General features: G+C 36.4%; 1 protein-coding gene across 1 annotated transcript; it reads left to right on the top strand.

The window, feature by feature from the left end:
• The first annotated feature begins 3,060 nt into the window (after positions 1-3,060).
• LOC145669166 (uncharacterized) lies at positions 3,061-23,006 on the top strand. Its single transcript, XM_081737499.1, has 2 exons — positions 3,061-3,168; positions 21,142-23,006. Exon 2 carries the CDS (start codon positions 21,149-21,151, stop codon positions 22,874-22,876), a length of 1,728 nt encoding a protein of 575 aa, XP_081593625.1. The 5' UTR covers positions 3,061-3,168; positions 21,142-21,148; the 3' UTR covers positions 22,877-23,006.
• The last annotated feature ends 4,223 nt before the right edge of the window (positions 23,007-27,229 follow it).

Below are 27,229 nucleotides of genomic sequence, written 5' to 3'. Positions count from 1 at the left end.
TATATATATATATATATATATATATATATATATATATATATATTCCAGTTTGTATGGGACTCAGGGGTGTAGCCAAGGGGGGGCCCATCCGGGCCCGGCCGCCCCCAAATGGTTTCCTGGCCCCCCCAAATGACCAACTTTTAAAACATCATAGTAAAATTATCTCGCTTCATTCATTTAAAAGTAACAAAGTTTATTGGCAATTATAATTTATGGTAAAATAGTATGGAGAAATATTGTTTTTCCATACCGATCGAAAAATAGTATGTAGATATAGTATCTCTCCCTTATACCGATCGAAAAATAGGATACTTTTTTGTGACAGCTGATTACACAATTTACTGCGATTTATATTTGACAGTTTGAAGACAAACGTTTTAACAAGGTACTACAAATACAGCCATAAAACAAAGGTACTAAACTGATTTGTAAGTACAGTATATTTTATATGCTTTAACAAGTGTTTTAAAAGACATAGAGGATGGAAAATTTGGTGAGAAACAATGCTTTTATTCAATTTGGATTTCATTCGCTCTCTTTTATTTCTACTCAGTGTAATAAAATAATTCTGTTTTATTTTAGTCACGAATAATATAAATTTTTTTGTCAGGAAACCATAAAGAAATTAAGTGAAATTTCAAAGAAAATCCATTTTGTGTAGATAGGTTCTGTATACAAGGTCTTAAATTTAAATATAAAGGTAACCAAGAAAAGTTTTGTTGCTTTTTGACCCACCACCTTCGAACATCGATATGTCACCTAACCTGGAAGATCAAAAATAGTCCCCATCAGCATCGACGACCTTCTGAAAACGTTCTGGAAGGCCATGCAATCCATCGCGGTAGAACTTTGTGGGCCGTGAAACGAAGAAAGTATGAGATGCATTTTGGACTTTTACTAGGGATTTGAACTGGCGTCCTCTAAGGTGATTCTCCAAAGAATGGAACAGGTGATAATCGGACGGTGCAATACCCGGGGAATATAGTGGTTGCAATATTGTTTCCTATCTAAGGCGGAAAATGGTGTCCTGAGTCATCCTAGCCGTAAACGAGGACCCATTTGCAATTCAGAAGTGATGGCTCCAGAGTTTTGAGTTTTTGTTGAGCACAGCTCAACTGCTGACAGTACACAGTTGAACTGGTACTCTGACCAGCTGGTAGCAGTTCCCGGTGCACGATGCACCAAACACACTGAAGGACCTTCTTCTGGTACAGTGCTGGTTTCTGCTGTTTTGAAATCGGTTCATGGGATGCTAACCAATGATGACGGCGCCGTGGAGCTTCGTATAGGACACACTTTTTATCACATGTCAACGCCCTGTCCAGAAATGGCTCCGAAACAGTAAATAAACACGGGCGACTGCCGCGTTGCCTTCTGGCCCGTAGTCAAATATGAGAGACCCATCGACCCAACTTGTAGTGCTTCACAAGTTGATGGATGTGCTGCCGAATGGTTTCCTACATACTGAATTGTAGTCCCAGTTCCTCTTTGTACATGTGTTGGTCTTCTGGCACGTGGTGTTTTCGGGTGTTTCGTCACCGTCCTTAAACTTGTTAAACCACCGCTGCACTGTCCGCGTCGTCACGACACCCTCACCAAAGGCCTGGCATATCTTATGACCCGGTACAGCGGCGTTTGACCTTTATTTGAACTTCTCCATACATGCTCTTATGACGCTCTGTGGATGTCCCATGTTCCCTCTGTCACTACGCAAGTTCACGGTGTGTCTGAATTGCCACAACCAGGTAGTATGTTGGATATACCCACACCAACAACTGACGTTCGCCTTACCTCCACTTGCATTCAACTCACAGTGTGAGGTCCAATTGAACACAGGCCTTCACGAAAAGGGACAGAAATTTCTTGGTTACCTTTATAGTTATGCACAAAGTATAGCGTTTGATCCCGGGCAGTAGTTCATGATTAAGCATAATAAAAACTATATTGAATATAATTTATGGATAATAATAATAATAATAATAATAATAATAATAATAATAATAATAATAATAATAATAATAAGAAGAAGAAGAAGAAGAAGAAGAAGAAGAAGAAGATAAAAAAGTGTTTCTAGTCTTCCAGAAGGAAACCAAAATTTTCCTTTCTTTCAGGCCTCAAAAACGCTAGCAGCAACACATTTTTTTTTTTGGCTTTGTACATTCTAGCTAGCCCCCCTCAAAAACGACGGCCCCCCCTACAGAAACCTGTTGGCTACACCCCTGATGGGACTGGAAGACTTTGTCCCTTTTAGTAGACTTGTCCACCGCCCTCATTACACGGCCCTGACCTCCGGATCCCATAGGCCATAGAGTTAGTAAATGCGCATTTACTGAAAAGATGGGTTCTACTGGCATTGGGTAGTTTATATACTCTTCATATTATAGGGCCTAGAGGAGAGAAGGAGATAAGATTTCACATGAGGTTACGTCACGCATACTCGCATACCTTCATTTTCATTAAAAATGGAAAAGCCAAGAGAAACCAATTTCATCTCACTTTTCTTTGTGGCAGTCGGACAGAAATAATCACACTGATCAGCAAAAAGCACTCTTCAAATCGTATTATTGGGATAGCCTCCAGTTCCAATGTTGGGGGGACATGTCCCCCTATTTCCCCGGAATTTGTGTCCCTACCTGCAGCTGAGACAACATTCCAGCATGAGGAGAGGTGTATATCCTACTCGGGCATTTATTGCAATTTATGCCCAAGTAGCGGAAGTGGAATTAATACATATTGATGAGACTACTAAACGCACTAGAGCACGAGGTTCAGTTTGAAAGATGGAAAAGCCAAGAAAAATCAATTTCATCTTATATTCCTTTGTGGCAGTCGAACACAAATCATCACACTTATCCCAAAAAGCACTTTTGACGTAAGATTATTGGTGGGGGAACAGTCCCCCTAGGTCCAAGATTGGGGGGACATGTCCTCCTGGTTCCCCCGGGATTTGTGCCAGTGACTACGATTAGTTCAGTTAATATAGATCTACTTCAACAATGACTAAAGAACAAAATTGTTGATAATGTTCAACTAAACTTATTTTCAAGAATAGGCGTACATCAGGTTTATTACCATGTTAGTGAATAAGAAAAATATAAAGTTCAAAATTGATCAAAACGAGTCGGATCAAAATTAGCTTCAACTTGTGATTCCTCAATCCAAGAAAGGGTAAGTATTTTATGTATTGTCTTCTTATGTAGACCTAATAGTAAGGAAATGAGACTATTTTTCCTCATGATTATAGTTTATTGCTTTGATAATAAACTTTGTATTAAATAGACTCTTTGTGTAAAGATGGACGATGAAAGATGGAAGCGTAAGAAAATCAGTACTACCTCCACAACTTACTACTATTACTACTATACCTACCGACGAAAAAACTAACCTCGATTACTTCTATTCTGCTGCACAACTCCTAAAGTCCATTCAATGAACCTTCTGATCCAGAAGTAAACATTGCAGAATGTTATTACTCCGAAAGTCATCGGATGATTGGCTATCGGTCAGGGCTTCTTTCAGCGCTCCGTGTTTGACATACTTCCCGCACGCGGCCATATTGTAAACTGTGATTCGCCCGAAAGATGGGTCAAAGCCACCTTCTACGCATGCGTATTCTCTTTTATTGCATCAATTCAATTTAGTTCTTAGATACAATGTTGTTTCTGTTATTTAACTGCAAGGAAATTGCATTTCTGATAATGAGCCCTATAAGCAACAAAAACATTGAAAAACAGCTCATTTAACAATGGACTATTTTCTTTTGCCGCATGGATGTTCCAAGGCTCTTTAACCAATAAAATGAAACAATCACCACGTGTATTTGTTTACATGAGGTACTGAACGTTCCTTGAATAAACTTTAGTTATTAGATTGCATAGCACATTAAGTAGTGATTCAGTGGTAGAGCTGGCTTTTGGTGTGTACGGTCCCTGTTTTGATCCCGGCTTCCACCAAATCGTTTTTTTTTATAGATGAACATCGTTTGCGTTTTTTCTCTACGTTCTCCCATTTTCCCCCTTTCTACATCCCACCATTTTCTTCGGGTCTTTCTTTAGTCTCGATACACAATAGGACGTGAAAAAGAGGAGCGTTATGTCAAAGCTTACTTTTTTCATGAGCTATTATTATGAATTGAATGAATATTTTATTTCTTTTAAACAACAATGTGGCTCACGTAATATTTGAGTAAGATATGTCTTATGTTTACTGAGTTTTTCTTTTGTCTGCAAGGGTTTATATCGTAAAATAATTAAAAAGTTATTAGTAGTTACCAAACAGTTTGTGCGCGCATTAGCAGGGCAGATTTAGGGAGGAACCGTACCATGTGGTTTTTGCTTTTTATTATAAAATAGAATGTCCTTTTACAGATTCTGATTGATGCTACCTTGGTATCCTTGGTCTTATATGACGTCACTGTTACACCTTCTAATTTACGTATTAAACGCTAATGGGTGAGTTAAAATCTCAGTAACACAGGAACCGTACACAGCAGAAAAACAATTTTTGGCAGGATACATGTAGTCAGATCTTTCCACAATTTGGAATGTTTTGGTGACCATTCCTGATATGGGAACAACATAGTGACGTCATAGTTTCGGAAAACTATTCATTTAAAAATGCACTTTAATAATTCGCTTTAATAAGGAGGCAGTAAGGAGAAATATATATGTATATTGTGTTCATGAGTATTAATAGACTGTGGCTTATATTTATCAAACGCAACAATGACATCATGCACTGTTAAAAATGGTTTCTTAAATTCGATAAAAAAAAATCCTCGTATTTGAGAACATCCTTTTCTTACCTGTACACCGAGTAATACATTCCTAAAAGTGAGATTTCGATTTTCTCAAATCATTTTGAGAAATATAATAACTCAAACGCCAGGAATTATGTCTCATTTCTGAGGGTGCAAATGCTTTCTCAAATTTGAGGAAAAATGTATTGTTACTTAAAATTGAGAAAGGATCATCTGAGCAAATGAAGCATATAACCCCCATTTTGAGAAATACATTCCTAAAAAAGAAAGAAAAAAAGAGAGAAAGAAATATCTTTCTCGAAAGCGAAAATCAGTGCACAGAAACAGGATTCTCAACTACGATAAGAAGAAGGGGAAAGGGTATAAACAAAATATAAACATGCAAAGAAAATCAAACTATTAGTACATACAGAATTTATATTAAATAAACATCTACAGATATATTATTTAAAATATAAGTTATTTAAACCTTCATTTCAAGAAAATTACATTCCTTAACGAAATATTTGTTTTACAACAAACCAAAAAATTAAGCAGATAAATTCTCTAAAAACTGCCGAGCAACGAACGTTCATATTTTCACTACACCATTATTATCAACCTCTATCACTGTCTCCCTTAGCCTTGGAGCACAATCATGGGACGTTAAATTTAAAAAAATAAATCTGAGTTTTACGTCAACATTTGTATCGGGTAGGCTAAAGGAGACGATGATGGTAAGAATGAATGAGATAGTGGAATGAAGAAAGTGGGAAGAAACGGAAGAGTCCCGAGAAAACCCACGCACATTGTGTGTATCCACCAGAAAGTCCACTTGTCTCGAGCTGGTATCGAACCAAGAACATCATGCAACAGAAGTGAAAGCTCTACCACTTAACTATCGCGGCCGTACGTTAAATTAAGAACAAATGGGTATATTGCTATATGCAGTGTGCGAATTGACGGGGGATGCCAGGGATTTCCCCTCTGAGAATAATTTAATGACCCTGGAGAAGAAAATTTTAATCCCTGGTAGGGATAGTGTACGCGTGTTACGACTGGATTCATATATGGGTGACATTCATCCCTCTGTCTGGGAAAAATATTCGGTGCAGATTGATTGTACGGATCCACATATTTGTAAAATTTAAGAAAAAAATGTATTACCTAGGTAATATTTTAATGGTCTAGTATGTAGGTAATCAAAATATGGTGAGGTGCGTATTTACGTGAAAGTATACTGTTAAAAATGGTTTCTTAAATTCTAGAAAAAAATTCTCGTATTTGAGAACATCCGTTTCTTACCTGTGCACCGAGTAATACATTCTTAAACATGAGATTTCGATTTTCTCAAATCATTTTGAGAAATAATGACTCAAATACGAGGAATTATGTATCATTTCTGAGGGTGCAAATGCTTTCTCGAATTTGAGAAAAAATGTATTTTTTCTTAAAATTGAGAAAGTAACATTTGATGAAATGAGACGTATAACCCCAATTTTGAGAAACACATTTCTCAAAAAGATTGGGGAAATATCTTCCTCAAAAGCGAGAAACGGTACACAGAAACTGGGTTCTCAAGTACGAGAAGACGGAAAAGGATGTAAACAAAATATAAACATTCAAAAAAAATTCAAACTATTAGTACACCCAGAATTTATAGAAATAAGCACCTACAGTTATAGATATTGCTTAAAACATAACACATTTAAATCTTCACTTCAACTCAAGAAAATTTCACGAATACCACGACGACTTGTATTTTAGATGCATTACTTATTCCTACTGCATCAGACAGTTGAACATTTTCCTTTTTATCACTGTCCACTTTCTCAAGACTTTAATTTTTCATCGACGTGTTTTACTCAAGATTCTCCCGTTTCCTCCAATATTATACGAACTTCTTGATAATTCAGATTCAAGAATTATCCGTCCACTTCAGATTAATGGTAACGGTTTCTGCTGGATTGTAACGTCCCACGTTATGCTACGAAGCTCAAGGAGACGTTATGATGATAATGAGCGAAAATGCTGTAATGAAGAAAGTGAAGGAATCCCGAGAAAACACACATAAACACACTGCGATGACTCACACTGCCCACTTGACGGAGATGGAATCAAACTAGGGACCCCATGCATCGGAGGCTAGTTCTACTACTGAGTCATCGCAGTCCAATATGCCTACTTTTCTACCATAAAAAGTTGTCTACATGAGAAAACACCGTGTTCGTGAGCTTTCCCAGGATTCTCCAGTTTCCTTCTACAACAAACGTATGCAGGAATTTATTTCAAAGGGGCTCCTAGTTCAATACCAGGACACAAATTGTATTAAAAAAAGTAAAATTGTCCCTAAAATTAGATAAAATTTACATGAAAGTAGCGATTTCGGGAAAGGTCCGGAGTTCCAGGACTCACCCCTACCTTCCACCTCCTTCATTACGGCAGCGACATGCAACTGTTTCTGCCCCTCATAAATGTGCTGAAACTCCACTGCCAGGATTCAATTCAGAATGGAAACAAGGTCACAAACCGATGCAAAAACTGCCAAGAAACGTACGTCCACATTTTCATTACAACATTATTATCCATCTCTATCACTGTCTCTCTTAGCCTTGGAGCACAATCGCGGGACGTTGGATTAAAAAATAAATGAAATCTTTCAGTAGGAGACGATGATGATGAGAATGAAAAAGATAGTGGAATGAAGAAAGTGGGAAGAAATGGGAGAACCCCGAGGAAATCTATGCACACTATGTTTATCTACCAGAAAGCCCACTTGCCGCGAGCTGGGAATCCTGGGATCAAAGCAAGGGCCTCATCGCACCAGAGGTGAACGCTCTACCACTGAGCTACCGCAGCCCCTACGTTAAATTAAGAGCAAATGCGTACAGTACTATGCTGCAAATAACCTGCAAACGTGTGTCACTAAAACGATTACTGGTGGTGTAAAAAAGGAGGCGCCAATCTATGTTCGATGATCAGTACAAAGTACCTTTGTATTACAATTCTATAATAATAAATTGCACGTTGTTTTGTAACGCTGTTTCTAACTACACAGATGACTTATGTATTCTTTGTTTCCGTACATCCTCCCCGTTCTATTGTAATATAGAAAACAACGTGCATACTTGGCTCTAACCCTCCTTCACTTGTTATTGCTGCACTCATTATGTGAATTGAGTACTGAGCTTTGATTCATAAAGGAGTCAACCTGACTGCTATAGCCTATATAACCTGTATGAGGGGGGTCCGCGTTCTACACCCTATCGAATGTACTACAGTAACTTTTAGTCTAATGTCGCATGTTTACAATTCACCCAAACTTACGTTCGAAAGTTGATATGTATGCTGCTCCTCGCAACTGTCACATGACATGTATCCATACGCCATCTCAGCTGCATCACCTACTGCGTATTAATATCCATTCGCACTCTGCTATAGCTGAAATCCATTATCTCGTTTCCTGAATAGTAATTGAGCCCTAGCAATATTACTCCCTAGTAAAACATAGTAATATTATTTCGGTAAGATTGTTACCGTTATTTTTCAGTCATCTATTATATTACAAATCACGCACTGTTTCATTCTCATTTTTAAGAAATGAGAAAATCTCATAAATGGGAACTTGAACATTTGCCTTGAGCTCACAAATGAAAGCACGTTTGAAAATAATGAGACATTTTGTCTCAAATATGAGTAAAAATTACTTATTTTCTATTTAACATGCATTTTTCTCATTTTAGAGCAAGGAAATTTTAAGAGTATGTTCTCTACAACAATAATAACTGACATTTCTGAACTGATCATATAAGTTCCTTTGTTAGGCAACTATATGTGATACAACATTCCATTCCCATCAATTAGCTCAACATATGGAGATATGGTCTCGGAAGACAGCACATTCAGTTTTTTCATAAGAACACTCCTATCGCCTTTCCTCATTATTCACATACTCATCGAAAAGACTGAATGGCAGAGGAGATAGATCACAAGTGAGAACATATCAGAGATCCATTTGCCTCTTCTGCGATATAACTAATAAGCTGCTGTATACTTTTTCAACATCATACCCTTCCTTCTTTTCAAATTTGACTTTCTTTTTCAGTGAAGAAATGGTATTCACCGGTTTTCTTACACGGGAGGGTTGCACAAGTTGTCGCTAAAACCTAATTACCGCATAGCACATCTCATAGAGCATCATGAGAAATGAAAATGAGCAACATTTAAGGTGCTATGGACCAGAAGGATAGGAGCTGGAGGGCTTCAAAATTCAAATATCCAAGAGATTATATGAAAATTATGTACGTTTAAAGTAAATATCTTGGAAACCGTTAAAGCAATCAAAACAAAAGTTGCACAACATAATGACAACAAAATACCCTATCGAAGGCCATAAACAGTGTTCCCATAGGTAAGCAGTGTTGTCAACTCTACATAAAAATATTTTGTTTGAAATAGCACTATATACAAGGGTGCACAGATTTAAAATGAAGCATTATCACTAAACATAACAGTGAAGTGTAGTGGTACAGTGTTGCACACTGTTGGTGCTACATGTGCTAAAAATGTACAATGTAGAAATCTGATATGTGGCAACGGAGGGTAATAAAGGAATGCACTAATGAGGATTTTGCATCATACTTCTATAGCCCCGATGAATTAGCAGACAAGTCGCGAAAACAAAATGATACACGCAAGTAAAGAAACGCGTGTTTTCTAATTATGTAAACAGGTTCTCGATTATTTTATCAATATTTAGAAGAGTACTTTCTTGGTTTCTGTCTTTCATATTAAGCGACATGTTCTTTTACTTCCTTTCCTACATTCCATATGATTATGTTCCTGTACACTGTAATATTACCATATTCACAATGGAAATATAATTATTTTATTATTACCTCACTTCGTTTTTAGTCGGCCAGGACAGCCGTGTGGTCTAGAAGGCTAGACAACCGACATAGTAGGCATCGCCGGTTCCATTCCTGCCACAGACATGTTTTTGTTGTACTTTTCACCTTACATTTCGTTGTAATCTTTCTCTTCCATAGTGATTCGGATCCCACTTTACACTCCTATATAGATTCGGAGCTGATACAGGACGTAAAAACGGGAACACTCAATTTCGTTTTTCAAATGCATCAATATTTTGTGACACTCCTGGCATTTTGCAATGTTATACTATCCGTGTTACGCATTTGAACAAAATTCATAGTATGAGGCGCAGATTCCTTTATTATCATCTGTACCAGATACCATATAACAAATTTCTCCATTGTACATCTTCAGCACACGTATCTCCAATTGTTTGCAACACTGTACCAATACACTTCACTGTTATGTTTAGTGATAATAGTGCATTTTAAATCTGTGCACAATTGTATATGATGCTATTTCAAACAAAATATTTGTATGCTGGATTGGCAACACTACTTCACCTACGGTAACACTGTTTATGGTTTCCTATAGGGCATTTTGTTGTCATTATATTCTGCAACATTTATTTTGATTGCTTTGACAGTTTTCAAGATATTTACTTTAAACCTACATAATTCTACGATATAATGTTTGGGTATTCAAACTTTGAAGCCCAGTAGCTCCTATCCTTCTAGTTCATAGCACCTTAAATTTTGTTAATTTTCATTTCTCATAATGATCTATCAGATGTGCTATGTGGCAATTAGGTTTTAGCGACAACCTGTGGGACACTTCCGTGTTAGACTGTGATGGAATTCATGTGGTAAATTATTTTTAAAATCTGAAACCATTTTATTACCAATCTCCAGAGCATCTTGTATAGGCATTTACATTAACGCCGCCTGTCTGTCCAGTACTTATGTTAACAATATCATTACTTGCAATATTCAATGGATGAATGCATTGTTGAAAAGCATTTCTTATCTTCTCTCGGTTATTTTGATCAAGAACTATACGGCTGGCTCCTTCCCCTTTATGAGATGGACACGGTATTGCAAATATGGTGACAACGAATTCATCCGGAAACTTGATCTGGAGAAAGAGTCATCCCAATGAGACCTCCTTTTGCCTTCCCCTTTCTAATATAAGTTTGTTCTCCAAACTGATCTAGAGGAACACCATTCCAAGGTCCAGCTGTATGGTGGCAGACACTATGTCCTTTTAAGAGAGTGTGTTTAATCTCAGAAGGGAGAGCATTTCCCATCTCAATAATATGCCACCTTATGTATCTCGCATAGTTGAAATGTGAAACTTAAAAAAATGCTTTAAACAGTAGGCCTACAGCTCAATTAACCAGTCACCATCTCTTTGTGATCTAATAAACAACTGAATAATGACAACATGAACGATTAACACATTAACCCAGAAACGACAAGTTGGGTTTTCCCTTGCTTTTTCAAGTCTACACTGTAGCTCTTGTACTCTGTTAACACAATCGTGAACAAAGTCCTCAAGAAGAACAGATGCCACCATACGCAATCCTCACACATCTTTCACCCATACTTTACCGGAAAGTATGTTGCTCACAGCTGCAAATGCTGACTGTGACAAATCCTCCAAACTGCTTCCTCTCATAAGATAACCAATGGATCCAATGAATGATAGTGTGTGCATCATATCTGGTCTAGCAACAACGTGATGTCATCGCTCAATATCAGACTATTTGATTTTCGTTACGACTTCGTATATTTGAACGTCTGCTGGGATATGTATATATGGATATTTTTCTCTGACAACTTCTTCCACATAACACAACGTTTTAAGAACAGTATGTTGATGAGACGGTGGAGAATCAATAAGTGGCCCAAACATATAGCGTGTTGGAGTTGACGTATAGTTTGTTTGTCTGGTAATTCTATTTATGTACCCCGACCATTCTATATCGTAATTAGTCAGAATATTTTGCAACCATTGGATGTCCATTTCTAAACCATGAGAGATATTCTCTGAAGTTTTGGTAATATTATCGAGAGGTGGACCTTTTCTGATAACTACAAAGGGTGGGGACGGTTCCTTAGGACCGCGGTAATGCATAGGCGTTACTTATAGCAGGTTGCTGAGATTGAGATTTTGTAAAGATGAACTTTCAGACATGGTATTGTTAATCCATATGATCATTTCGTGTCATCGGATATATATGATTCCTATACACCGTACATTAGCATAAACACCCCTATCCCATTCTTTGTCTTTATACAAGTTTTACTGTAGTTCTTTCATGAGTAAGAAATATTTATTATATATTTCTTTGTCATTTCCGTTAGTTTGGTCCAATTTGATAAAAATACTTTGTTCATAACGAATTATTATTGAAGTGCATTTTTTAATTAATACTTCTCCAAAATTGTGACGTCACTATATTGTTCTCATATAGGAATGGTTATTAAAATGTTGCAAATTGTGGAATTGTCTCACTACATGTATCCTGCCAAAAAAATCTTTTTACTCTGTATGATCGATGTGTTACTGTGATTTTAACTCATCCATCAGCGTTTACTGCGTAAATTAGAGGTGTGAAACAGTGACGTCATATGATGTAATATTGTAAATTGCCTAACCATGCCAAGGTGGCATCAATCGGAATTTGAAAGAGAACATCCCATTTCATAATAAAAAGTAAAGAAAAAACTTTATACCATGTGATACGGTATAGCGAATTTTACCATTGCTATTTTCTCGACCATATCTGAAGTAAGAAGAAGTAAACTCCATGCTAGAAAGCAAAAAATAATAGTTCTATTGAGCACACATCCGCAAATCCAATAAGCCCATAATCTGTACGGCCAAAGTTTTTAAAGGTCGAAGCGAAGTAAAAGAAAATTTGCAGTTACCCAACCACTCTGTAAATTCTGTTAGAAACGAAACTTTAACACTTTCAATTCAATGCTGCAGCAATTCCAGCTTCCTGTAGGTTTAATTCATTTTTGAAACATGTCAGGTAGATAAAAAGTAGGCACTTGAAATACATAGCAAATACCTAGCAAACCTTTAAACATTCTATTTTAAGATGTATCCAAACTGATTAGTAGAGCAACCAAAAAGCATAAAAAGTATAATAGGTGCGTGAAGTTGGCAGGACCACTAAAAGCTCAAATTCTAAAACTCGGTGCAGAATTTGAGTAGAATTTGAGCTCCCAGAAAAACCAACTCCCAGAATTTGAGCTTTCAATTTAAAGGCTCTAAGTCCATGTGAAAGGTGGTCCTGCCAACTTCACGCTGGAGGACCACCGAAAGCTCAAATTCTCAAACTCCGTCCAGATATCCAGTAGAATTTGAGTTTTCAAAAAAAAAAAAAAAAAAAACCGGAACTTGAGCTTTAAATTTAAAGGGTCTAAGTCCACTTTAAGGCTGCAATTTTGAACACATTGTACCAGGACACTAACAGCTCAAATTCATAAACTAGGTGCAGATATTGAGTAGAATTTGAGCTCTCAGAAAAATCAACTCCCGGAAATTGAGCCTTCAATTTAAAGGCTCTAAGTCCATGTGAAAGGTGGTCCTGCCAACTTCACGCTGCAGGACCACCGAAAGCTCAAATTCTCATACTCCGTCCAGATATTCAATAAAATTTGAGCTTTCAAAAAAAACCAACTCCCGGAATTTGAGCTTTGAATTCAAAGAGTCTAAGTCCACTTAAAAGCTGCAATTTTCAACACATTGTACCAGGAACTAACAGCTCAAATTCTGAAACTTCGTGCAGATACTGAGTAGAATTTGAGCTCTCAGAAAAACTAACTACCAGAATTTGAGCTTTCAATTTAAAGGATCCAAGTCCATGTGAAAGGTGGTCCTGCCAACTTTACGCTGCAGGACCACCGAAAGCTCAAATTCTCAAACACCGTCCAGATATTCAGTAGAATTTGAGCTTTAAAAAAAAAACTCCAGGAATTTGAGCTTTCAATTCAAAGGATCTAAGTCAACTTAAAAGCTGCAATTTTGAACACATCGTACCAGGAACTAACAGCTCAAATTCTGAAACTTCGTGCAGATATTGAGTAGAATTTGAGCTCTCAGAAAAACCAACTCCCAGAATTTAGGTTTTCAATTTAAAGGCTCTAAGTCCATGTGAAAGGTGGTCCTGCCAACTTCACGCTGCAGGACCACCGAAAGCTCAAATTCTCAAACTCCGTCCAGATATCCAGTAGAATTTGACTTTTCAAAAAAACCCACACCCGAAACTTGAGCTTTAAATTTAAAGGGTCCAAGTCCACTTTAAGGCTGCAATTTTGAACACATTCTACCAGGACACTTACAGCTCAAATTCATAAACTCGGTACAGATATTGAGTAGAATTTGAGCTCTCAGAAAAATCAACTCCCGGAAATTGAGCCTTCAATTTAAAGGCTCTAAGTCCATGTGAAAGGCAGTTCTGCCAACTTCATGCTGGAGGACCACCGAAAGTTCAAATTCTCACCACCTTTGAAATGAACTTAGAGCATTTAAATATAAAGCTCAAACTCCGGGAGTTGGTTTTTTGAAAGCTCAAATTCTACTGAATATCTGGACGGAGTTTGAGAATTTGAGATTTCGGTGGTCCTGCAGCGTGATGTTGGCAGGACTACCTTTCACGTGGGCTTATAGCCTTTAAATTGAAAACTCAAATTCTGGGAGTTGGTTTTTCTGAGAGATCAAATTGCACTCAATATCTGCACGAAGTTTTAGAACTTGAGCTGTTGGTGTCCTGGTACGATGCGTTCAAAATCGCAGCCTTAAAGTGGACTTAGACCCTTTAAATTGAAAGCACAAATTCCGGGAGTTGTTTTTTTTTGAAAGCTCAAATTCTACTTAATATCTGGACGGAGTTTGAGGATTTGAGCTTTCGGTGATCCTGCAGCGTAAAGTTGGCAGGACCACCTTTCACATGGACTTAGAGCCTTTAAATTGAAAGCTCAAATTCTGGGAGTTGCTTTTTCTGAGAGCTCAAATTCTACTCAATATCTGGACGGAGTTTGAGAGATTGAGCTGTTGGTTTCGGTACGATGTGTTCAAAATTGCAGCTTTTAAGTGGACTTAGACCCTTTAAATTGAAAGCTCAAATTCTACTGAATATCTGGACGAAGTTTGAGAATTTGAGCTTTCGGTGGTCCTTCAGCGTGAAGTTGGCAGGACCACCTTTCACATGGACTTAGAGCCTTTAAATTGAAAGCTCAAATTCTGGGAGTTGGTTTTTATGAGAGCTCAAATTCTACTCAAATTCTGTACTGAGTTTCAGAATTTGAGCTGTTAGTGGTCCTGTCCTGCCAACTTTACGCACCTAAGCATAATAGCAATTTACTCATATGGTTGGTACCTTGAACTTGGTTATGGCTGTCTAAGGGCCCAGAAGAAACTAATTGTAAAAGCATAATAAAGCACAACTTTATAAAATAAAGCATAAAGCATAATTTTAAATATATAGCGCAATTCTTGGAAAATTGTTTAATATTTTTTTAAACTAATATTTACAACGCAAAATCATTGAGAATACAGTATAACAATGCAACAATGAAAAGCTTATTTTTAATTTTTATTTGTGTAAACTTTCCGGTGTAATAATTTGATGTGCAGAAAAGAAAAAGGAAAAGAAGAAAAAACTTTCCACCAACAATGAATAAACAATAGTTTTCTTCTAAGTGTAACTGCGTAGTTATGTACGATGATTCGAAATGTACAAAAAGTGCACAAAAGGTCCACACTATATTGTTGTGTACCTCTTGAACTTGAGCACTTTCTGTACATTTTGGTGGCATCTTTTACTTTCCCTTTATGTATATATGCACCTCTAAGGCGCACACAAGTGATAGCAAAAACTGACTCGAAAAATGAAATTAAATCTTTCAGTTTTACGTCCCACGATTATGCCGGTTAGGCTAAAGGAGACGGTGATTATGAGAAATGAATAAAATGGTGGAATGAATAAAGTGGGAGGAAACGGGAGAAAGCCGAGAAAACCCACGAGCACGGTGTTTGTTCGGTACAAAGTCCACACGGCGCGAACTTGGATCGAACCAGTGACCCCAAGCACCGGAGGTGAACGCTCTCCACTGAGCCACCGCGCCCCCCAAAAACTGACTCGAGTAAAGCATATCTCTTTACAGTGCATTAAGTAGAAAGTTCATTAAATATGAAAGAAAATGGTTGCATAAAATATTAACCGTCGAGTAGTCGCGCCGCGGTCAAAAGCACCGCAGGGAAATTATTTTTTATCGTGTGCCCACTCTGTTTGTCCGACAGACTCAACCGTCTACCTAATCTTACCCGTCACCTTCCCGAACATTCCTGCTCAATCACCCCCTAATCCGTTGTTTAGTTTGACTACTAGTGATTGTTTAGTGACTCTGCGGTGCTTTCCACCGCGCGCGACTAACCGTGTAATGTTTTTTTCTGTGTTTCGCTCTGCAAGTGACCTTTGCTTTGGTGATGTTTTAAGCTTCATGAACATAAACATTATTTTAATGGATGGAACAGACGACGACAAAGTTAACAAACTGATACCAAGTGTGGAAAAAGAGGAATTTAGAAATGAACAGCATAAAAGAACGTAGGGAAATGTTAGGAATAGACTATTCGGATAAATCACCCATGATTATCTCGTGGAAGCTTTGTCTGAGGAAGATCATAACATAAAAAGATAATGTAGAAGTGAGTGAACACGAAAGTGGAAGTGAGGAGTCTGCGAGCCAGTGAAGATCTTAAACCCAGAAATGATCAGCGATTGCCCAAATGTAGTCAGCCCAGCAGAGGCCGAAATAAGCGACAACGAAGTGTAAAATAGTGTACATTTGAATATAACCTAGAATAATTCAATGTAGTGTTGTATAGGTGAAGTTTCAAAATAATAGGACCGTAAAATAATTCAATGTAAATTTGATTTGATTTGATTTGGTTTCAATTTAGCGCCCCTTTCAGCATCAAGGCTATGTAAGACGTAGACCTAATGCTTAACGTGGGATCCGAACCCGGAAGTTCCACGCCAAAGGGGCGTATGCTAACCGCTTAGCTGCGAGTGAGCTATAATTGAATGTAAAATTCGCTTTGAAGCTTTGTTTTATTGTTATGTGTGTATTGTATTTATTTTACTAATTTACTATTGCATTTCTAATTTTAGACGAACCAAAGAGTTGACAAAAACAAAAGATCGTCATCAGAATTAGAATTTTCAATAAAACCAGTGCGTAGTTATCTATTTAATGAAATATGTAACGAAAAAAAAAAACATTTTATTTCAAATAAGAAACAAAAAAAAAAAAAGAGTACATGTCTAATAGTTACTACTATAAAACTTATTATAATAATACATATTTTAATCCCTCTTAATCAGAAAATATACAAAATTACGTTTCTAATACAAGAAAAAATGATAAAAAACAATATTTGCAAGATATTATGATGGTGCGGTCCTTTCGACCGCGCGCGACTACTCGCTTTACTTTTTCATCGCGACTTCTCGAGGGAGATCAAAATATTTAGACCTTTTATTGTATAGTAAATATAATATATATTGTACACGATTAATATAAAACAATGATTGAAATTAACAAAAAAGCATAATAAAGCATAATCTGGAAGAAAACAAAGCATAACTAAACAAAAAATAAAGCATAATGTGGGTTGCTCGACTGATTAGTATTGAAATTAAATCTTTCAGTTTTACGTCCCACGTGTAGACTAAAGGAGACAGTGATAATGAAAGATGATGAAATGGTGGAATGAAGAATGTGGAATTTGGTACTTGTAGGTTCAAAGTAAAATCCAATAATCCTCTTTGAGATAAAGGTCTAACAATGTAGCAAAGAAGAACACGATTTGTACAGGTGTTTGAACGTGATGCACGAATATACATCGTACCATTAAATTTGTGGGTTGATTCGAGACGATGTTGACAGACGAAGGCTAAAATGCTAAAAGTAAATTATTCGTAACATAAGGTTGGTGAGAGTTAAAAAGAAGATAAATCCGCATCTGTCGCATTTTAGCTCTCAGTACTTAATTACATCTTTGATTGACATTGTTAACAGTATAAGAAATCAGCTTTTTTACTTAGATGAAAAAAATGCACAAAGAAATAGTATAGAAATATTTTTAAAATGTCCACATTATTATTCATTTATTTAAAAAATGAAAGAAATCGTTTTGCGATGATAATAATAATAATAATAATAATAATAATAATAATAATAATAATAATAATAATAATAATAATAATAATAAAGGATAACGAAACACATCAGAAAAACGTAAAGCTTAATGGAAAATGTCAAATCTGGCAACACTAATATACATCGAAGAAACAATTTCATGTTTCTCGTGAAAATCAGTGCGAACGTACATTACAAAACAAGATTTATCCTTAATTGTAGCATTTCCATCTACAAAATAAAAGTTGCTCTCTATTTCTATCTTGATGAGCATTCGGACAACTAATTTTCGAAGAAAACTAGTGGAAGAAAAAGTAATTTCTGCTAGGGACGAACATTTTTCTTTTCTAGAGTGGGGGGCCGTGGTGGCTGAGTGGATAGCCGGTGGGTGCAGCTGAGCAGAATGGGGCGTTAGACTGATAATCGTGAGGTGAAGCCGATTGGGGGTTTGAGTCTCTCTGTAGTAGCAAGGGTGTAATTTTAACTGTCCTCGATGTTTCTGTGTTCGTTTCCCTGTCGTGTTTAGTAGTCCTGAGAAGTGGTTGAAGTAGAAAATAAGTCAGGAAGTTCTTTTTTGTTTTAAAAAAAAGAGAGTGGCAGAGCGTTCAGCTCTGGTGCATAGGGTCCTTGGTTGGATCTCAGCTTGCTCCAAGTGAACTTTTTGCTTGACAAACACCGTTTGCGTGGATTTTCTCGAGGTTCTTCCCAGGCCCGTAGCCAACCCAAAAATGTAGGGGGGGCCCGGCTGAAGTTAGGGGGGGCCCGATCCAACCATATGATAGTTCATCACCATATTATAGTTCTTTTGCAAGCCTACTGTAAAAATTTTCAGGGGCCAGCAAAAATTTAGGGGGGGCCCGGCCCCCCCTAGACCCCCCCTGGATACGGGCCTGGTTCTTCCATCTCCTACCACTTTCTTCATTCCACCATTTCATTCGTTACTTATCATCACCGTCACCTTTAGCCTAGCCCGCATATACGTAAGACGTAAAACTCAGATTTCGTTTCATTTCATATTTTTCTAGTACGGAATAAAATTTTAATAGGGGAGATATCCCTGGGCATCCTTTCGTCATTTAACACACTTGACGTTATGTAGCAAAGTTAAGTGTAATGGCATTTGGAATGCATTATCATATATTTACTATCATATTTTTTTGGAATGCATTATCACATATTTACTATTATATTTTTTTAATATTTCCCATAGGGACTTTTCGCTGAGAATTAAGGACATTTTAACTTAGTTGTTTGAACTGTTGTCGATATCACTTTGTTCGTCAGCGAAGTTCCGCAGGAGGAAACTGACAACAGCTTTCAGCATACAAGGCTTTCTTGATTCATCAATAGAATTCAAGCAAATTATGTTTTCTTTAAGACGTTTTTCATTAAAAACCAAACACCACCCTCGGAAAGTATCAGAGAAAATCATACGTAATGCCCGAGCTTCATTCGTTAGCATTAAAAGTATAACCCGGATCCTACTTGAGCTTCAAATTGGAAGTGTTAAATACGTCTTTACTTCTGAACAGCCATAGAGCTGAACACTATCGTGTAATAGCTAAAAGTGTTGAAAAAATTAAATCTTTGTTTGACGTCCCACGATTATGCCCTTTAGAGTTAGGGAGACGTATGATTAAAACAAGGGAAAGATGATGGAATAATTGGTGGAATAAGAATGCGGGACTAAACGAGAGTACCGTGAGAAAAACTACGTACCCAATGCTTTCCACTACGACCTTATTTGGCCGGAGATCAAACCAAGTGGTTTTCCTAGAGATTTCCTACTGGTAATTAAATATTCACCGCATATTTCTATTGTCATTTATATATCTTTACATCTCAGGCTTCTCCATGTTATTATGATGATGCTTGATCAAAATTTCCTCTTACTACTTCAAATGAGGACAGATATTGATGAACGAAAACTGAAAGTTTTTCTCCGCCTGATTCACACTAATGGGTTTAGTTAGAAAGACATCATGCATACGTTTAGTATTTTGATACTATCTAGGCCTAACTACAATTTAAGAGACTACAAGGTTTAACGTCTCAGAAACAAAAGCCTGTCAATGAGTCATATTCTTTGAGTAAATAATTCAATCTCAATTTTGTTGCTATCAACTAAGCATTATGCAGTGGTGTAATGCTGGAATTTTTTGTAGGTATACGCTTGATCACTTTCAAAAGTATAGCGTATACGTAAGACTACTTGTCGTATACGCACCTAATATACGCTCATTCTTTCGTAAATTTAAGGTGAGTATACGCTGGACTATAAAAAGTTTTAGGTGGGTATACGCCGTATACTCCCGTATACACCCCGTTACATCCCTGGCATTATGTGAATTAAATTTCTCTGTAACTAAACAATCAAATGTTTACTGATTCTTACTAATAACTAAATATAAATATGGTCTCATAATTCGAAAAGGAACACAGGGTCTTAATGTTTCATAAGACTCACCGGTAATGCAATTTTCCATCTCTTTAATCTAAAAATCAATTACTTTTCAATAATTATCTTCCTGTCAACGAAACTCGATTTTGTGCTCGATTAGTAAAACAACAGTTGAAAGAGAGTCTTGGGAAAAAAACCTCTCTAATAAGATGTCGAAAATTAATAGTTGACTGAAACAAAGAATCCAATGATCGAATTTCATTTCAATTGCTGAAACTTCTTCACCTCCACAGTCTATTCAAAGTACCAGCTGAGGCTATTCCAATAGTCATTATGAAACAGTCTGAAAAATAAAATCTATTTTATAGCGTAAAATGACACGTTGCTCGTTCATATTAACCAGCAAGCGAAGCAAGCATTCATATTTCATGAATTTAGGTGACGTTATTAATTACAGATATTGTAGATTAAAGGCTAGATCAGTTTTTTTTTAAGGTTTTTAGATTTCTGGGCTTTCAGCATCTAAGGCCATTTAGCCCGTTACGTTTGAGGAATGACGTTCCTCGTCGAGCACACTATTCAGGAAAAGGAAGGAAGAAAGGATTGGGGAAGGAAGGAAGAAAGCGGCCTGACACCTGTAAGTTAGTACTACCCCGGCATTTGCCTGGTGGGAATTAGGAAAACCCAGGAAAACCTTATTCAGGGTGGCTGGCCTGAAAAAGCGGTTTACACTTTGTGGACCGAGGACCCCCACGGGGAATCGAACCCTCAACCTGGCTTCATCTGAGTACAACAAAGAATCACAAATATATAAGGAAGGTAGTACGATGAACTTTTTACGTATGATGTGAAATTGTTTGAGTATATTACAAACATAGTACACAAATTATAAAATGTTATTTTTCTTTCAGGTTTGGGATGCCGTGGCTAAAACACCTTCCGTCACTTCAATCAGTGACATCCGATAAAATAGTGGAGAGCATTCTGGACAACAAACCGAAAACGTTTGAAGATCATATCAAATTTTATAGAGAAAGACAATCAACACGCGATTACTTCGAACGGCTACCTAGTACAGTATTGAATTTACTTTGGAATAAATTTGAGGCAAGAATACGTAACAATGCAAGAAAGGACAGAAACAGAACCACTAACCATTTTAATTTTCCATCCTGGTTGTTAGTACTAGAGATTTTTGGCTCAGCAGAACTGAAAAGCCTAACGGTTTACTTGAATTTCGGAACGAAGTACATAAAAAGATTTATGGAGTTAGTGAACGAATTCTCAAGATCATTGGTTTCCCTTGAGCTACTATATAACTACAATGATATAGATTACCGTCTACTAAAAGAAACTTTGAAGTCTGCTAGAGGATTAGTAGATTTGAGCCTAATTGGAATTTGCAATGACGAAATTCTGGAATTCATTGGGCAAGTTTGTGATAAGCTGGTGAGACTGGACGTTTCCTATTCTGAAATAACGGATGTTGGCCTTAATTTACTGACACAAAAAATACTAATAAAGGAAAGTTTGCAAATAGTAGATGGTCAGGATATTGAAATTGATGAGCAAAGGATTTCTTATAACATCAATAATAATGACAATAATCAAGAAGAATGGAAAAGTGCATTTTGGAATATACCAGATATTTTTACGCCAATCTGTGAATTGATATCTCCAGCAGAACTTATTCCAGACAATGATATGAATGTGAAAAAATATAGTAGACTGAAAAATCCTCTTTGTAACACACTGCGAAGTTTAACATTTACAAAGAACTACAACATATCTGAGGAAATGTTGTTGGTATTACTGGAACTTTTACCAAACTTGGAGTATTTAGGTACTTATTTGGGACCCATGCCTTCTTACATTAATTTCAATTCTACACAGTGGACTCCTCCTAAGAGCTATGATGGAAGGACATTAAAATTGAAACATGTAAAGTTGGGTATTCTGTCGGAAGATGCCGTTAAATGGATATCGCCTCTCTGTCCATTACTTGAACATCTCGAATGTGAAGAGATTTCCATCGATCTTACTTCCTTAGAAGACCTGAAACCTCTCAAGTCACTAAATATTCGTTACAGGTGTTATGCAGCGGGTCATTCATTGAATTCATTCCAAAATATAACTATACAGTATATCTTAAACAAAGGCCAAAATTTAGAGAAACTAGTCCTAAATTATGACGAATTTATTCCGCATAATTTTATTGATTTAAGTTTGGTTTTTAAATATTGTAAAAATTTAGGAGAAATTGAAATTTGTTCTCCGAACAGTGTCAGTGATGGATCTGTGTATTTGAATGAAATGTACACTTTATCCAGTTTGAGGAAAGTTATATTACAAGCAATTGTTACAGAAGAAACTGTATTGAATATTTTTAAAAGCGCAGTATCTATCGTTGAAGTATTTATATACTATATTAAAAACAAATCGCAAACATTTATATCCAAACTCTGTGAGGTGAATCCTAGACCAAACAACTTGAAGATATTTTGGTGCCAAGCAGACTGTTTTACGGAAAATGAAGAAGAATTAATTTTATTCCTAGAATCCTTTGGTCATATTGAAAAAGTGGGTTTCTTGCCGGAAGAACTGATGTCTAAGTATAAAATTGGTTCTTACTACGACGAGGAATAGAAGAACTTTTTCTTTCTTTCTTCGTGATTTTTTTTTTTTTTTTTTTGCTTTTGTATTACTGCTGTTATCGGCCTGAAATTTGCTTTGAAAAATATTTCATTGTTTCAATAAATGTAATATGTAATACTGATATCCAGTAAACGTTCGATTAATTTCAAGCATTAATATATATATATATATATATATATATATATATATATATATATATATATATATATATATATATATATATATCTTACATTAATTGCCGTTTAAAATTCATTGTGACAAAAAGTGATTTGCATGATTGAATTCCGGATATATGAAGGCCCATAAATATGGAAATTACGTATGGGCCGTTAAAATTAGTACAATATACATTGGGCCGCTGAGAACTTTGCATTTGAATCAATTTTACACGAATCCCGAGAAAAGACTTCGCAAATGTAGCATAGATAATAAGTCTAAAGTTACTCATATACAAACCACGACGATAGTCTAGGAAACAAAGTTTGTGGCTATCTCGTATCGAAAAAATATCGTAAAAGTGGTAGTCTCTTAGGAAGTGTATATATCTGGAAACGTATGACTCCATGCTCACCATTACCCATCCTTTGCAGAATTAAGTGAACGAGAGATATATATTTATTGATTTATTACTAAGCTACCAGATATAATCTCAGAGGCCATTTTACACTGGAACATTCAACAAAACAACAATAACAACAACATTGGGAAAGGAAGTGGAAGGATGGCGGCCAGGGCCTGCAGTTTAAGGAACTATCTCAACATTGACCTGTTGTAACTGAGGAAAACCCTGGAAAACCTCAGTCAGGATACTGAACTCAGGATTCGAACATGAGACCTCCCGATTGCGAAGCAGAAATGCTGTAATAATAATAAATATTTGAGTTTTACGTCCCACGCATATGCCAGCTAGGCTAAAGGAGACGGAGATGATGAGAAATGAATGAAATCGTGGAATGGAGAAAGTAGGAGGAAACGGGAGAACCCCGAGGAAAGCCACGCACACGGTGTTTGTCCACCACAAAGTTCAGTTGGCGGGAGCGGGGATTGAGCCCGGGATCCCATGCACCAGAGGTGAACGCTCTACCACTGAGACATGGCGGCTCATAATAATAATAATAATAATAAGTTGTAATGGTAGCAGTAGTGTCATTGATAATAATTGTATTGTGTATGTAAGATACTTGAAGAGAGTACTTGAACTACACACACGATTCGGCTCGACTTGGCTCGTTTCGGCTCGACTCGACTCAAAACTCGAACCAAATTCGAGTTGGAGGAAATTTTTCGAGCCGAGTTCTCAAGTCGAGTTCAAAGATGTCGGTTTCGAGTCGAGTCGAGTTTCAAAGAAAACTCGTTCGAACTCGCTCGTGCCCATCCCTAATCTTTACAATGTAAATTTCTAAATTCTAAAAGAAATTTCTCTCATAAATCACCGGTAAATGACCTATGGAATGTCGAGCTATCATTTTGTTTCATTTTAATCAATTTAATTGATTGCACTTTAAAATTAACGTGACAACTATTTCATAGCTTTGACATAAAGGTATCTAAATCCTCTTTGAAAGAATCTTTAAATCTCCATTTGTGATATAGGCCATTCACATAGCTTAGTTATACAAATAATGTAAGTAAACACTCATCATCACAAAATTAAATAATGTGTCAGTATTTTTTAAGACAATCACGTAAAGGTTTTTAAAAAGGGTACAAATCAAGTAGTAATAAGTAAGTACAAAAGAGCTTAGTATTGAGAAAAACGATTTTTCCTTTAATTATGTATTGTCAATAACCAAAATCTCAGTCACTTAAAAATATATATATTTACATATTAGGGCAGCATTGCTGGTTGCCTATTGGAAACATTGATCTTACACTGCCAAAGTAATATTGCATATTTCGGTCTCTCGCAGACTACTACTACTAAAAAATTGAATAGTAATGTTTCACAAGCAATAATGATTCAGACAATTGACCGCATCGTGACTTTACAGGAAGATGTTATTAAACAGTGTATCAGAAATGGAGACATAACCAAGTTAGTGTGTAAATGGGGTTCCGATGGAATCAGTTGTCATAGTCAATATAAGCAGAAATTTCAAAGAGAAGATGAATCGAAGAGTGTACATAGTGACTTAGATATTTTTGCTATCTCCTTCGTTCCCTTACAGTTGTATTCATCATCAGATGGGGAGGTTGACAAAGCAATTTCGTGGCAAAATCCCAGACCATCATCGCCTAGATTTTGATGACCCATTAACTTGTTATACCAAAAAGAGAGAACTGCACTGTCGAGAAACGAGATGCGTTTATTGGAAACGAAAATAGTAATTTAAAGCCTACTACTGCACTGATTCAGGAGAAGGAAGCAAATGTTATCTCTCAACTTGTGTTCTCAATGGTAGATGGGAAGACGTGCAAATCCCTTACAGAAACTTCCTCTCAAACGTGCCACATATATGGATCCGTTCCTAGGATTACTAATTCGGAGCCCAATTTAATGGTCAATACAACCTCTCTTGTACAATTTAAAGTTACAGTATACCGCAGACGTAATACGGTATTATAAAACTAATGAGCTTGAGTAAAACTAATGAGTGAGAGTAATAAAATAGTTCCATATAAGTCTGTGGCTTGTATACCTGATAATGCACCAATAGAGTTTGTAGTCCCCCGTCATGGGGACGACTATACGCACTTCACCCACACAATGTTATACATTAAAGGTAAAATTACTAAAACAGATTGTTCTAATTTAACTTCTGCCGATAAGAAAATTGGTCCTGTAAATGATTTTCTCAATGCAATGTTCAGCGAGGTACAAATATATTTGAATAATCAACTTATTTCCTACTCCACACATTCATATCCATATCGATCGTATATTGAAAAACTACTAAATTATAATGCTAATGCAAAAACAAAACACATCTTCAAACATCAATGTGGTTTAAAGATACTGCAGGTCATATGGACAGTGTAGCCGATAGTAATTTAGGATTTAAACAACGTTTTTCTCACTATTTTAAGTCAGTCATTTGAATTATTTTGTTATATTCATGCTGATATTTTCAATCAGGAGAAATATCTACTGATGGTGTACAACTGCGTGTTAAACTAATTCCAGCTAAACCTGCACTTTGTCTAATGGGTGAAGTAGAGGCTGGGGGAAAAGTTGTAATTAGAGATGCAACATTGCTTGTAAAAAAAAAAATTGATATATCACTTGCGGTTAAAATAACACAAATTAAAATATTACAAAACCCTAAATTTAGAAGAGAATATCCTATAACAAAAGTGCAGGTGCAGACAGAAACTTTACCACTAGGAATTATGGATAGTACACTTCCAGATTTGTTTTCCGGCATAGTGCCTAAACGTATCATTATTGGCTTTGTCACTAATACAGCTTTCAATGGTTCGCATGAGATAAATTCATTCAATTATAAACATGTCATTTTTTACACTGTATGTTGATGGAACGCCTGTACCATCCAAACGACTACAACCTGATTTTGATAATAAGCTATATATACAACCATATTCTACGTTATTTACAGGTTCAGGTATTTATTATTCTAATCAAGGTAATGATATTTCACTTGCCGAATATCCTAATGGATATACTTTACTAGTGTTTGATTTAACGCCCGATTCTAGTGCTAGTGCTGCATTTCATACTAGTCCACAATGCCAAGGAAGTGTGCTATTAGAGGTTCAGCTTAAAGAAGCACTACCCTCTTCTGTAACAACAATTATTTACGGTGAATTCTCCTCAGAACTTGAAATTGATGTCCAAAGAAAAAATATATATTAATTAATTAAAATGTTAAATACCCTTGAACATTATGAGGGATTACAGTAAAATTTGCCTAAAAATCATTTTATAGGTGTATATCCTGCAGATGGCTACCTCTGTTTATTCATACATTTCCGGCAGCCATAATTGTAAATACTCATTCTAGTAATAAGCCTGGTGAACATTGGGTTGCAATTTATATATCTAATATGCGTGTTGGTCAGTATTTCAATAGCTATGGTATACCATCCTACATACAATACCAGTTGCAATTAAAACGAAACTATTTGTATTGTACATGGAATAATAGACAAATTCAAGGTGACTTATCTTAATTTTGCGGATATTACTGTTTTCTATATCTAGCATGTCGTGCGTCTGGTTATTCACTACGCGATTTCTTAAACAAATTCTCACTCACCACTACTGATGCTAATGATATTATGCTTTATTCGTTTATGAAAATATGATGGTCACTGGCTCGAGATTAAGTTCTCCGTAAACCATGTGTGTGTTGGTCACTGGAGCGAAATTAGTTCTCCAAAAAC

The sequence above is a fragment of the Thermobia domestica genome, chromosome 13, assembly GCF_964235325.1.
Source record: "Thermobia domestica chromosome 13, izTheDome1.hap1.1, whole genome shotgun sequence".
In the NCBI taxonomy this organism is placed as follows: domain Eukaryota; kingdom Metazoa; phylum Arthropoda; class Insecta; order Zygentoma; family Lepismatidae; genus Thermobia; species Thermobia domestica.
The sequence above is the reverse complement of the archived record's forward strand: the minus strand, read 5'-3'. Positions and strand labels throughout refer to the sequence as shown.

Bases quoted from the DNA above. Each gene is read 5' to 3' on its own strand.
- LOC145669166 (XM_081737499.1), top strand. From the start codon at position 21,149: ATGCCGTGGCTAAAACACCTTCCGTCACTTCAATCAGTGACATCCGAT.